This window comes from Solanum verrucosum, unplaced genomic scaffold (assembly GCF_900185275.1).
Source record: "Solanum verrucosum unplaced genomic scaffold, falcon-dt-bn FXZP01000163.1, whole genome shotgun sequence".
Lineage (NCBI taxonomy): Eukaryota > Viridiplantae > Streptophyta > Magnoliopsida > Solanales > Solanaceae > Solanum > Solanum verrucosum.
The window spans coordinates 749,529-761,126 of record NW_026020379.1 but is presented as its reverse complement, the minus strand read 5'-3'; the positions used below and the strand labels follow the sequence as shown (position 1 = coordinate 761,126).

Genomic DNA, 11,598 nt, shown 5'->3' with positions numbered 1-11,598 from the left:
TTTGCATCTCATTTTTTAAAAAATTTGCTGTGCAGTATCTTGATATTCAAATGAGTCGTCCACAGGAACCACACCGCCCTTTTCTCCCATTTGGAAATCCTTTCAAATTTATATTACCTAAGGGCTCGTACTTGTCTCCTAAGCTTCTGGCTCTGTTAAATGCCTTTGAGGAGTCATTAACGGAGAGGGTTAAGAGTCTCAAGCCAGGAGGTAAGGAAGATATCCTCACGTTGTCATGGATGACACAAGCAATAAGTACACTTTGTTTAATTCATACAGACGTGAAAACTCTCATTACTGAGCTTGAACTTCCCGTATGTGACTGGGATGAGAAGTGGATAGATGTGTACTTGGACAACAGTGTGAAGTTGCTGGACATCTGCATTGCTTTCAGCTCTGATATCTCAAGGCTTAACCAAGGCCACCTTTATCTTCAGTGCGGCTTGCATAACTTGGATGGAACCTCAAACCAGTTCATGAAGGCTCGTTCCTCATTTGACGGATGGAAGCAGCATATCAATTCAAAGAACCCAAGACTAGAGAATTGTTTTGCCATCTTGGACAGCCTCACGGAATCACTGAACCTACCTAAGATAAAGAATTCTGCAAAAGGTAAGGTTCTAATGCGGGCAATGTACGGAGTGAGGGTAGTAACTGTATTCATATTAAGCATGTTTGCTGTCACGTTTTCCGGTTCTACAAAGGAGTTGAAAGACTTGCAAATTCATGAGACTTGCTTGTGGACAGAAGCATTTGTTGATGTTCGCGATTTTATCAGTCAGGAAATCAGGAGTATATATTCAAGTGGAAGGATCACAGCACTGAAAGAGCTTGAAGTAGTGGATACAAGTGTGAAGAAGTTGTACCCCCTCATACAGAATGGAGTAGATCCTAATGAAGCTGAGCAGTTGCAACTCCTAACTTCAAATCTGACTGAAAAGGCGGAAAAACTTTCAGGAGGACTAGATCTGCTAGCAAAGGAAGCAGATAGATTCTTCCATATCCTTTTAACCGGACGCGATTCTCTGCTCTGTAACCTTAGAATTGATAGTACTGTTTCTAACCCAGCGGAAGTGAACAACAATGTAGAAAGGAAAGAGGTGAGGTGAACCTTAGATAGAGGAGGATGTGTCCTGTGTATACAGGGGGTTCGTGTGTGTTTCTGTTTTAAGGTTGATATCCATGTTCTATTAAATACTGCAATATATAGTAATTGTGAAAAGGGTGGTTGTTTATGGTATGGTTTCAATCGGGTCGATATATGTTTGGATTGTCATGTTATGTTAATGAAGTATAAAGTGGTTTATCGAGTAGATACAACAGTTTTAAGGTTGAATTTCTAGTGTGTATGCTCTATTCTCCTCAACTTTATTTATGAGATTACAATGAATGTATGTCGTTGATATGAATATTGAGGATTCATATAAAGATATAACTAGTCCTAGTGAAGTTGGGATTGAGGCATAATTCAACAGTAAAAACCTACAAAAAGAATTCAAAATTTGCATAATTATATATCCCAACACAAAGTATTGCACTTCAACATATATATTTAGTTTACACTTGCATAGCTGAGTTTTTTTTTTCAATAAGTATTCATACATACAATATTACACATGCCATAAATAATATATCTATCTTATATAAAAAAAAAATGTGTAAGAAGTGTTTATACATTGTTTTAGGGCTTATTTAGTTAGGCGGGGGCACGGGGTTATGGTCTTGTTACTTTATGTTTCGGAGTCAATTGATTCCTCGATCAAGTCCTAACTAGAAATATCTTAAGAGAAGAAGAGAAATCATTTGGATTCGAGGCGAAGCCCCTCTCTTTAGAGTCAAGTGGCTTTCAAGCCCTCTCCGCCGTTACGGAGTCCTTCTGCAAATTATATTCAACCCTCAATGTGGAATAAAAACAACACTATAGATAAATTATTTCGTGATTTTATCCCAACCAAATATGAAATAAACTAATCCTAAAATTAATCCCGAGATTAGTTATTTCTTATCTTTCGTATCAAACGAGCATTTACATCATTATATAAAATTGTACAAACCCTGAACTTCTCTCCTGTAAAAGTTGAACTCACAAAACTCCACTCTAAAATAGGTCAAAAACATCCCAAGTAGCTTCAAAATTTAACTACTTCAAGATAATAATCCCAGCAAACTTCAATCAACAACTTATCAAAAACGTTAACAATCACAAAACTCATTTGTACAATCAATAATGTTTAAATCCGTGATGATCAATACAAGAATCACTCAATCAATTTCTAAGTATCTAAAAATGAAAAACAAAATCTCAAACCACAATTTCAACAGTTGATTTTTCACATTGTCAATTCCAAATAGGTTTTCCAGTTTCCTTAACTTTTGATCAACCCACTCTCTTCATAAATCAATTATGATAATGGAGTTTGAGGCACATATCATATAACCAGTGGCGGAGCCAAGATTTTCGCCAAGGGTGTTCATACTTTAGGACAAGTAAAAAAATGAACCTTGCTAGTCAGATTATAAAGATTGGCTTCAAAATAGTCATACCTCAATATCAAATTAACCAACTATCCAAAATGAAAATTCTTAAAACGGAAACTTACAAAATGAAGGAAGATGAAGTAGGACAAATATATTGACGGATAGTTTCATACACACCAAAATATGTAAATTGTAAAGTGGTAACTACAATTGCACTCGACGACACTTCATCTCTTGAAATGTTTTCATAATACACTCATTAGAAACATCTTTAAATACTTTTTTCTCTACATAAGGCACTATGCAACCATCTAAGAATTCATCATCCATTCGATTTCGCCAGTCATTCTTGATAATCTTCATTGCCGAAAAAGCTCTTTCAACTGTAGCAGTGGCAATAGGTAGAAGCAAAGCAAACTTCACTAAAAGAAATACGAGAGAATAGGTTAAATGCTTCTTTGTCTCAACCAACTTTCTTGAAAGTTCTCCAAGTCCACCCAAATCGGAGAACCTTTCATCAATATCACAAACATCAATAATGTAATTAACAAGTTGAATCTCAAGAGCTCTCATGTTGGACCCATCAAAATCATCAGGATATAATTCAGCCATTCTCATTATCTTCTTTATGTCAAAACTAGAAAATGAATCAATTGGAGTCAAGCAAGATACTCCATTAGGCAAATCACTTGTCACCTCATTGAAACGATCATTAAGTTCTTGTAGTTTCCAATCAATGAATTTATAAAACACATCCACACGATAATGATGCAAAGTAGTACAAATAACTATTTTACGTCGTGATCTCCTAGAATTAGCATATGGATCATCAAAATTGGGTAATGAAATGTCATGCTTGATACAAAATGCTTCTACCTTTTCTTTAAGTGAATCCCATCCAATATTTTTTTTTAAGAGATGATCTCATTCATTATCTCTTAAAGCTTGCAACCTTCTCTTTGCTACCTTTACAAGAATCATGGCATTTGCAATGTCTTGCTCCTTTTTCTGTAATGAAACATTAAGATCATTTGTGATTTCTAAAACATTTGTCATCAAATGCAACAAGAAAATAGTCTCAAACGTTTGACAACTTCTGAGAAATCCCGATGTGCTTGCTCTTTCTTCCAAAGTACTTGCATTTTCAACAAGAGTATCAAGAACATCAATAATAGAGTCAAAGCTACTAATAAAGTTTTCAAATGACTTGTAGTGAGATCCCCAACGAGTATCACCGGCTTTAACAAGACCAAGTTTTTTATTCAACCCTCTACCAGTTTCTAGTTCACCCATTTCCAATGCCATTTGGAGATGCTTTTTTTGAGATTCTCGAAAATATCCACACATTTAAAAGAAGCTCCCAACACATTCAAAATATTTGAAATTACTAATACAAGTTCACCTACTTGAACACACTTTTTAGAAACCGCAACAAGAGTCAATTGAAGTTGATGAGCAAAACAATGAACAGAATGAGCCGTTCTACTTTCTTGTCCAATCAATGTTTTAAGACCACCTAGCTCACCTTGCATATTACTTGCCCCATCGTAACATTGCCCACGTACATTAGATAAAATCAAAAAATGGTGAGCAAGTACATCTACAATTGCTTTCTTTAGAGATAAAGCACTAGTATCTTTAATGTGAACAAGTCCAATAAATGCCTCCATCACAAACCCCATTTTGTCAACATATCTTAGACAAATAACCATTTGCTCTTTGTGTGACACGTCTCTAGATTCATCAACCAATAAAGCAAAGTAGTCACTATTTATATCCTCTATTATAGTCTTACCTGTTTCAATCTTACACACAGTCACAATATCTTTTTGGATATCACGAGAAGTCATTTTATTATTTTTGGAGCTTTTTCTAACACAAAAGGTTTAATTGCATCACATCTAGCAGCTAACCAAGAAAGAACTTCAAGAAAATTACTCTTGTTCAATGACGATTCACTCTCGTCATGACCACGAAATGCAAAACCTTGATCCAAGAGAAGTCTTACCACATCGATTTAAGCGTTTAACCGAACCCAATATTCATGCTTACTTTTATCATCCAACTTGTAAAATGCGGCTTGAATAGATTGTTGTTCTCACATGAGATCTTCACACTTTCTTTTGGATTGATTATGAACGCTATTCGGTGGACCAATATGTGTAACAAAGTTATCCTTTCTATGCCAATTTGTAAATCCCTTAGTTGAAAATACATTACCACCACCTTTATTAATGTTTTCTCCTTGAAACAAATAACAAGGTAGACAATAAGCAGCATCCACACTAATACTGTATTCCAACCAATCACGATATTCATCAAACCACGTATAAATAAAATGATGTGGTGTTCCAAAAAAATCAATTTGAGGAAACTGATGATTTTGAGGTTGACAAGGACCTTTAATGATATATGCCCTCCTTATCTCATCACGAAGGTTTGGATGATAATTCAAAATTTGAGTTTTTTCAGCCAGATCAACCTTTAAATCATTTACATCAAATTCTTGTCTTTGGGAAGAGTGAGATGATATTTCTATTTGGTTGACATTTTCATCTCGACGTAGTTGATTTTGATTTTGAGGTGCCAAACTTGTTTTGGGTACTCTAAAAAAATATTTCTCCAAACTCATTGAACACCAAACTGAAATAGTAGTCAAGTTCAAGTATACCAAACTTATTAAAAATCATCCACAATACACCAAATAGTTGATCGATACTCAAATAAATAAAATAGCTTTTAACATAAAAATTAAGATATTCAAGTCTTTCAACACATGATTAGAAAAAACTAAACTAAAGGAAAAAAAGAATTAAGAAATACCTTTTCACACTTCAATGGCGGTTGAGGAAGAAATATACAATGATTAAAGCTTCCAATTTCTTAAAACTTGCAAATATGTATGAAAGTTGAGAAGAGAGAAAGGTAAAGAGTAAAGTTGTAAAGGGTTTTTGGGAGAAGAAGTCAAAAAACTAAAAGGAAAAGACAACTATGAATCTATTCTTTTTTTAAATTAAGAAAAGTCAAAAATAGACCTTTTGTTTCTCTTAACTTAATAAAGTTAACTTTTGTACTTTTTCTTAAGAGAAAAAAGGAACAAATATTAAATAAATGAAATGTTCAAGCCTGAGATCGAACCCAGGCAGAGTTTTGCCTTTTCTAAGAGAACAAATGGAATAATGAAAAAAATTAAAGAAAACGCCAACACTTGGGCTCGAACCCAGAACACTGAGGCATCTTTGCACAACCTTAACCGCTGGACTGTCAACCTTTATTGTGTCAAGGTTGTTCAACAGTTAGTATATATCCAAAAAACTCGGTATTTAGTATATATACCCGTAAAAATTTTCCGACGAAGGTTGTTCATCTGACCACCCTCGCCATGTCATAGCTCCGCCCCTGCATATAACAATGGCAGATGTATTGGAAATTACTCTAAAAATCGAAGAAATAAAGGAGGTTGTCCGACTTGGAACATTGGTATATTCAATCCCCAGCATCTCTTCTTCACTGTAGGTTAGGGATGAAATCTTTCTTTTTTGCAAAATACATACAAAATGGACTATTTCGGATAAGATTGAAAAAATGGACACATTTTGGTTATAAGGTTGGGCCGCTATAGAGCGTAAAAGATCCAAGAAAAATTCGCAAATTCAAGTACTACATAGCTCAATAGTAGAATCTTATGACAAAGTTATGAACTTCAAGCGAAATTTCCAATGGAACCAGCACAAAATCCTCAAACTCCACCTCCATGACCCTGCACAAAATTAGCGATACACAACTTAAGGAAAACATGCAAGAAAATAAATGGACAAGCATGACAAATTCAGTACAAACTGCTTTAAAAGCAGTACTTAGACGAGAACGAGAATATTATACTCCCATATTTACAACACTGACTGTTCAGGGTTACATTTTATTGTGGTACCATATTCAAAGTAAAAAAATAAAAAAAGAGAAGGTATCACTATGTTTTAGCCATTTAAATTGTCGAGGTCTTATGTCCCTTTTATAGCGGTTAGCAAAACACTTCACACTCCAAAATGTCCCACATGGTCTATTGGCATTTTGGCAAAGGTATTGTTATCGGGAAAAGTCAAGGCCAAGCTTTCAAGCATACAATACAAGCAATTGAGCAAATAATACACAAATATGACCATAATACCTCTAAAAATGAACTTAATTACTCCAATCAATCAGTTAACTGGAAGCTTGCTCTCTTTCTGGCTTCTATATAGTAGTAATTATCCCTTACCATGTACTTCAGACAAACATAAAGCAAAGAATTGACTCCGCAGTGATTCAAAAAAGAAAAAAAAAATGAACACGAGCAGGAGATAGTATTTACATTGTAATGGTGCCACGGTTAGTGTTTGGTCACCTGAACCCATTTTTCCAACTCTACATAGCCTTAGCCAAAGGAGTACAGGTTTTCTTTCTGTCCACTCCCAGGAACATTAAAAGACTTCATGAACTTCCTCCTAACTTAGCACCACTAGTAAATCTAGTGGAGTTCCCACATGGAACACCCTATAATAATCCTTTTTCATGTGGAACATTATATACATAAATATACTAACACTGCCCTCAAGCTGGTGCATAACAGCCCGTTAGGATTGGCTAAAAAAAAGTACTCCCTCTGTTTCACAAAGAATGACCTGGTTTGACTTGGCACGGAGTTTAAGTAAATAAAGAAAACTTTTGAATCTTGTGGTCCTAAATTAAAGTTATGTCAAATGTACAAAATTGTCCTTAATCTTATGGTCTTAAACATGCCACGTGGAAAACAAAAAGTAAAATGTTACCAAAAAAGGAAAGAGGTCATTCTTTTTGAAACTGACTAAAAAGGAAAGGAGGTCATTCTTTGTGAAACGAAGGGAGTAGTTTTTAAGTCAAAAAATAAAAAGTCAACCTTAAATGACTTTTTATCAACGTTGCTTTGTTCTCAGTATCTTTGATTAGTTTGGTGTTTACTTTTATCAACCAATGAAATACCTATGGTTACTTGTACAAAGAGCATGCCGGGGTTACTACGCTCACTGCGTACTTACATTACAACCTGAGCTTCTTCTTTTAACTTTGAACCTCCTAAGCAAAATTCCTGGGTTTCGCCACTGCTCCCGCTAAAAATGACTTACAAGTAAGTTTGACCAACTTTTAAGCCAATTCAAACAGGCTCTAAGTCATATGTACCAAGCTCGTTACAAACGTAACTTATACGGGGACATGTGAGGAACTTAGTGAAAATACTTGCAAGTTGATCTTTTGACTTCACAAATTTAGTAACAATATCTTCTGAAAGTATCTTTTCCCTGATAAAATGACATTCAATCTCAATGTGTTTAGTCCTCTCATGAAACACCAGATTTGATGCAATATGGAGAACCACTTGATTATCACACAAGTTCCATCATAATGATTTCTCCAAAATATAATTTTTTGACTCATCGCTTGATCCAAACTAGCTCACAAGTTAATGTAGCCATTGCTCGAGATTCTATTATTGTACTTAGATTGAGAAACCACATTTTGTTTCTTACTCTTTCAGGACACTAAATTACCTCTTATTGTAACACAATATTTAAGTGTGGAACACCTATCAGAAGGTGATCTTGCCCAATTAGTTTGTGTATCCAACAATCTGCTCATGGCCTTGATCCTCAAAAACCAATCCTTTGCTCAAGGCTGATTTTATGTATCGATGAATACCAACAATTGCATTCCAGTGACTATCACATGGGGAGTCCATAAGCTGACTAACAACAGTTGGAAGAAAGGCAATGTCAAGTCAAGTTACTATGAGAGAGTTCAACTTACCAACCAGCCGCCAATATCTTCTGCGATGACAAAGAGGAACTCCCTAACATGGTAGAAGTTTGATATTCGGATCCATATATAGGATATATCGTTGATCGCTCTACAGCCTGTCATACCTGTCTCCTCAAGAATGTCCAGGGCATTACATTGTGCGATGACAATTCCTGATTTGACTGTGTGACCTCAATACCTCGAAAATACTTCAATTTGCCTAAGTTTGTTGTTTGGAAATGCTAAAACATATGTTGCTTCAGTTTTATTATACAATCTTCCTCATTGCCCGTGATGACTATATCATCAACATAAATGACTAAATAAATGAACAGATTATGAACAATATGTTGATAGAATAAGGTAAAATGCTCTCAAGAAAACCCTAAACCCTAGCAGCCAAAACTGACACTCAACTACGTTTCACGCCTCTGATGGCCACCCTGGGCAGCGGCACAATATATAATAATCTTTTCTATATGGGACACTTTAATAATCTTTTTCGTTATGGGATACTATATACATTAATATTTTAAACTAATGATCAAATTCTACTTGAGGCAAGCTTATGATGTCCATGATCCCGCCAAACTCTTCATTTGCCGATAAAAAAACATGAGATCGCTCTAGAACTTGACATTCCCCTAGCTAAAATTCAGTGTCTCCACTGTTTCTTTACGGGTCTTCTTCAATCCCCCAAAACTCAAATCTAGGCCCGTTCAGGCTAAAAAGGTATCAAATCCATTGCATGAACTTTTCACCACCACCATGTGTGGATTTTCCATCTATGGTTGCTTGTGGGCAACATGAAGCTTTAGAGAACTTACACTCCAGTGCACGGAGAGAAAGCTTCATGCAAAACTTTAATGGGACATGATGCCATAGTAGAAGACACATGTAAAGTTGTGGCTATACAATACTGTTGAAGATAAAGACAAGGATGATAATCAAAACACCTAACCAACATTAATGCGGTCACTTAGTCTAATTGTAATCCTTGTAGGAATCTGTGTACAAGTCTTAGGGTCCTTGTATGAGTCTATGTCTAAGCATTGTATTAGCTAGCATAGAACTCTTGTGTTAGGTGAAGTCTACTGCAATATTCTCCTATATAAAGGAGTCATTGTAATCGAGATTATTATCAATAAATACACAGAATCAGTTTCTCCTAAACTAGAAACATGAAGCTTTAGAGAACTTATTGTTGCAGTGCACGGAGAGAAAGCTTCATGCAAGACTTTAATGGGACATGATGCCATAGTAGAAGACACATGTAAAGTTGTACCTTCACATACATGCACTGAACGAGAAAGTGATTACTTCGAGGCACATAGTGAGCCTGTGGTTCCAGTTGGATTGCTACCGCAGGAAGAATTACCAGTGGATGAAAGAACTCCTGCTTGTCGGCCATATTAGCAGATCTTCAAAGGGCACGATGAACAAAAGCCAAGAGAGGTTGAGTTTGTGGGATTCCATAAGGAATATAAGCTATCAAGAATCAATTACTCCCTCCGTTTCAAAAAGAATGGCCTAGTTTGACTTGACACGGAGTTTAAGAAAATAAAGAAGACTTCTCAATCTTGTGGTCCCAAATTAAAGTTATGTCAAGTGTACCAAAACACTCTTTAATCTTGTGGCCTTAAACATGCCACGTGGAAAGCTGAAATTAAAGTGTTGCCAAAAAAGGAAAGGAGTCATTCTTTTTGAAACATATTAAAAAGGAAAGTAAGTCATTCTTTAAATATAAACCCAACTCTCTAAGACTTCCAATTCTATGGATACTAGAACCCAGCTGGGATCTGAACAGCATTGATGCTTTACCATCAGAATCTACCCTACAATGGAGGGGAGAGGGTTGGTGCACATTTGCTAGGCACCACATAAGGAAATTCTAGCACATCCATTTATTGGAGGGTCCTTCTTTCATGTCGGAATTTGGTTAAGCCATTGAAACGTTACACATGGACATGTTGTTGCCTAGTCTTTGACTAGGGATTGAATGCAAGATTGCTAGAAGACAAAGGTTTGGTGATTGAAGTGAAGAGGAAAGAAGAAGATGGATCGTTTAGCAGAAAATGGAATAGCAATGTCCATAAGAGAAGCGATCGTTTCAGAGGAAGGGGAACAACTTAGAGCTTGAGCAAGAAAGGGTAGTGCCATTTTTGGAGAATGGAAGCTTCATGACTCCCACATCAGAAACTTTTGTTGAGTATTTGAAAAGTAATAATGAAATTAAGGTTAAGTCATCAACCAGAAAATTACTGATGGTGTCCCACATTGGCTAAAGGATGGGAATTGAATGGTCTTTCCTCATGAGTTGGCTTTTGGAATTGAATTAGGCCCAAGATCCATTTCTTTACATAATAGCAGAGTCAAGCCCATCCTAATTCATTGTTTTTGATCTTGGGCCCCCCATCTAACATTGTCTACGCTCCAGATGTCCAGTCCTGGGCGTATTGGCTAAAGGATGGGAACATGGACTCCTTATATGGTCTTAGACAATCCTCCCCTCATGAGTTGGCTCTTTTGAGATTGAGTTAGGCCCAAGATTCATTTCTTTATCAATTACAAATCATTTTTATGTTCTCTTTTGAGAAAGTAAAATCATTTTTATGTTCTCAGTGCTTGCCAATTTGTAATCTTGTTCCAGATTTGTACAACTTGAAATAATCTACAACTGTCCAACTGTGCAGCAATTCTAAAAAATATATGTTATAAATAATGCATTTTTTTCCCTTTTTCATGTTTTTATCATCCCGCACCCCATGCACTCCTTGACAGTGATGTAGGTAAAACTATTTTAGTTATTTAGGATGCACCCGTTATATTTTAAAACATGCACCTATATTCTACAGGTTGAAGAAACTATTTTACCCCCCCCCCCCCCCCCCTCTCAAGACCTATCAACTGGCTTTCTATAGTATCAAGGATTTATTTTCACGGAAGTGTCTAGGTTGAATAGCTCCTATAGTGTTTAAGATACAATAACAACAACATACAGCATACCCAATGAAATCCCACTCAGTGGGGTCTGGGGAGGGTCGAGTGTCTGCACACCTTACCACTACCTCATGGAGGTAGCCTATAGTGTTTAAGATGCTTTATCAAAATATTACATGAAAACTGTCTAGCTACACAAGCTTGCAAAATAAAGTAAATGACCATCTAAACAAGTTCTTTGATGCAATACAAAAAACGAACTTAGAAACTTTTCTAGGTAGATATTCACAAGCTAAAGTTGCACTCATTACTTAAAACTGTACAATAACGTGTTGAGCAGATGAAAAAGACAAATCAAGGAAATCTAAC

The 11,598-nt window shown here is 35.9% G+C and overlaps 2 protein-coding genes and 1 pseudogene across 2 annotated transcripts; 2 read left to right on the top strand and 1 right to left on the bottom strand.

The window, feature by feature from the left end:
* LOC125838931 (protein BPS1, chloroplastic-like) lies at nt 1-1,322 on the top strand. Its single transcript, XM_049517933.1, has one exon. The coding sequence runs from the start codon at nt 51-53 to the stop codon at nt 1,107-1,109; it is 1,059 nt and encodes a 352-aa protein (XP_049373890.1). The 5' UTR covers nt 1-50; the 3' UTR covers nt 1,110-1,322.
* A 1,360-nt stretch (nt 1,323-2,682) lies between these two features.
* On the bottom strand, nt 2,683-4,328 carry LOC125839009 (uncharacterized). The gene is made up of 3 exons (XM_049518006.1): nt 3,885-4,328; nt 3,431-3,792; nt 2,683-3,286 (listed from the first exon to the last, which is right to left on the bottom strand). The coding sequence occupies exons 1-3, from the start codon at nt 4,326-4,328 to the stop codon at nt 2,683-2,685; spliced, it is 1,410 nt and encodes a 469-aa protein (XP_049373963.1).
* A 1,970-nt stretch (nt 4,329-6,298) lies between these two features.
* LOC125839008 (soyasaponin III rhamnosyltransferase-like) lies at nt 6,299-10,574 on the top strand (annotated as a pseudogene).
* Nucleotides 10,575-11,598: the final 1,024 nt, after the last annotated feature.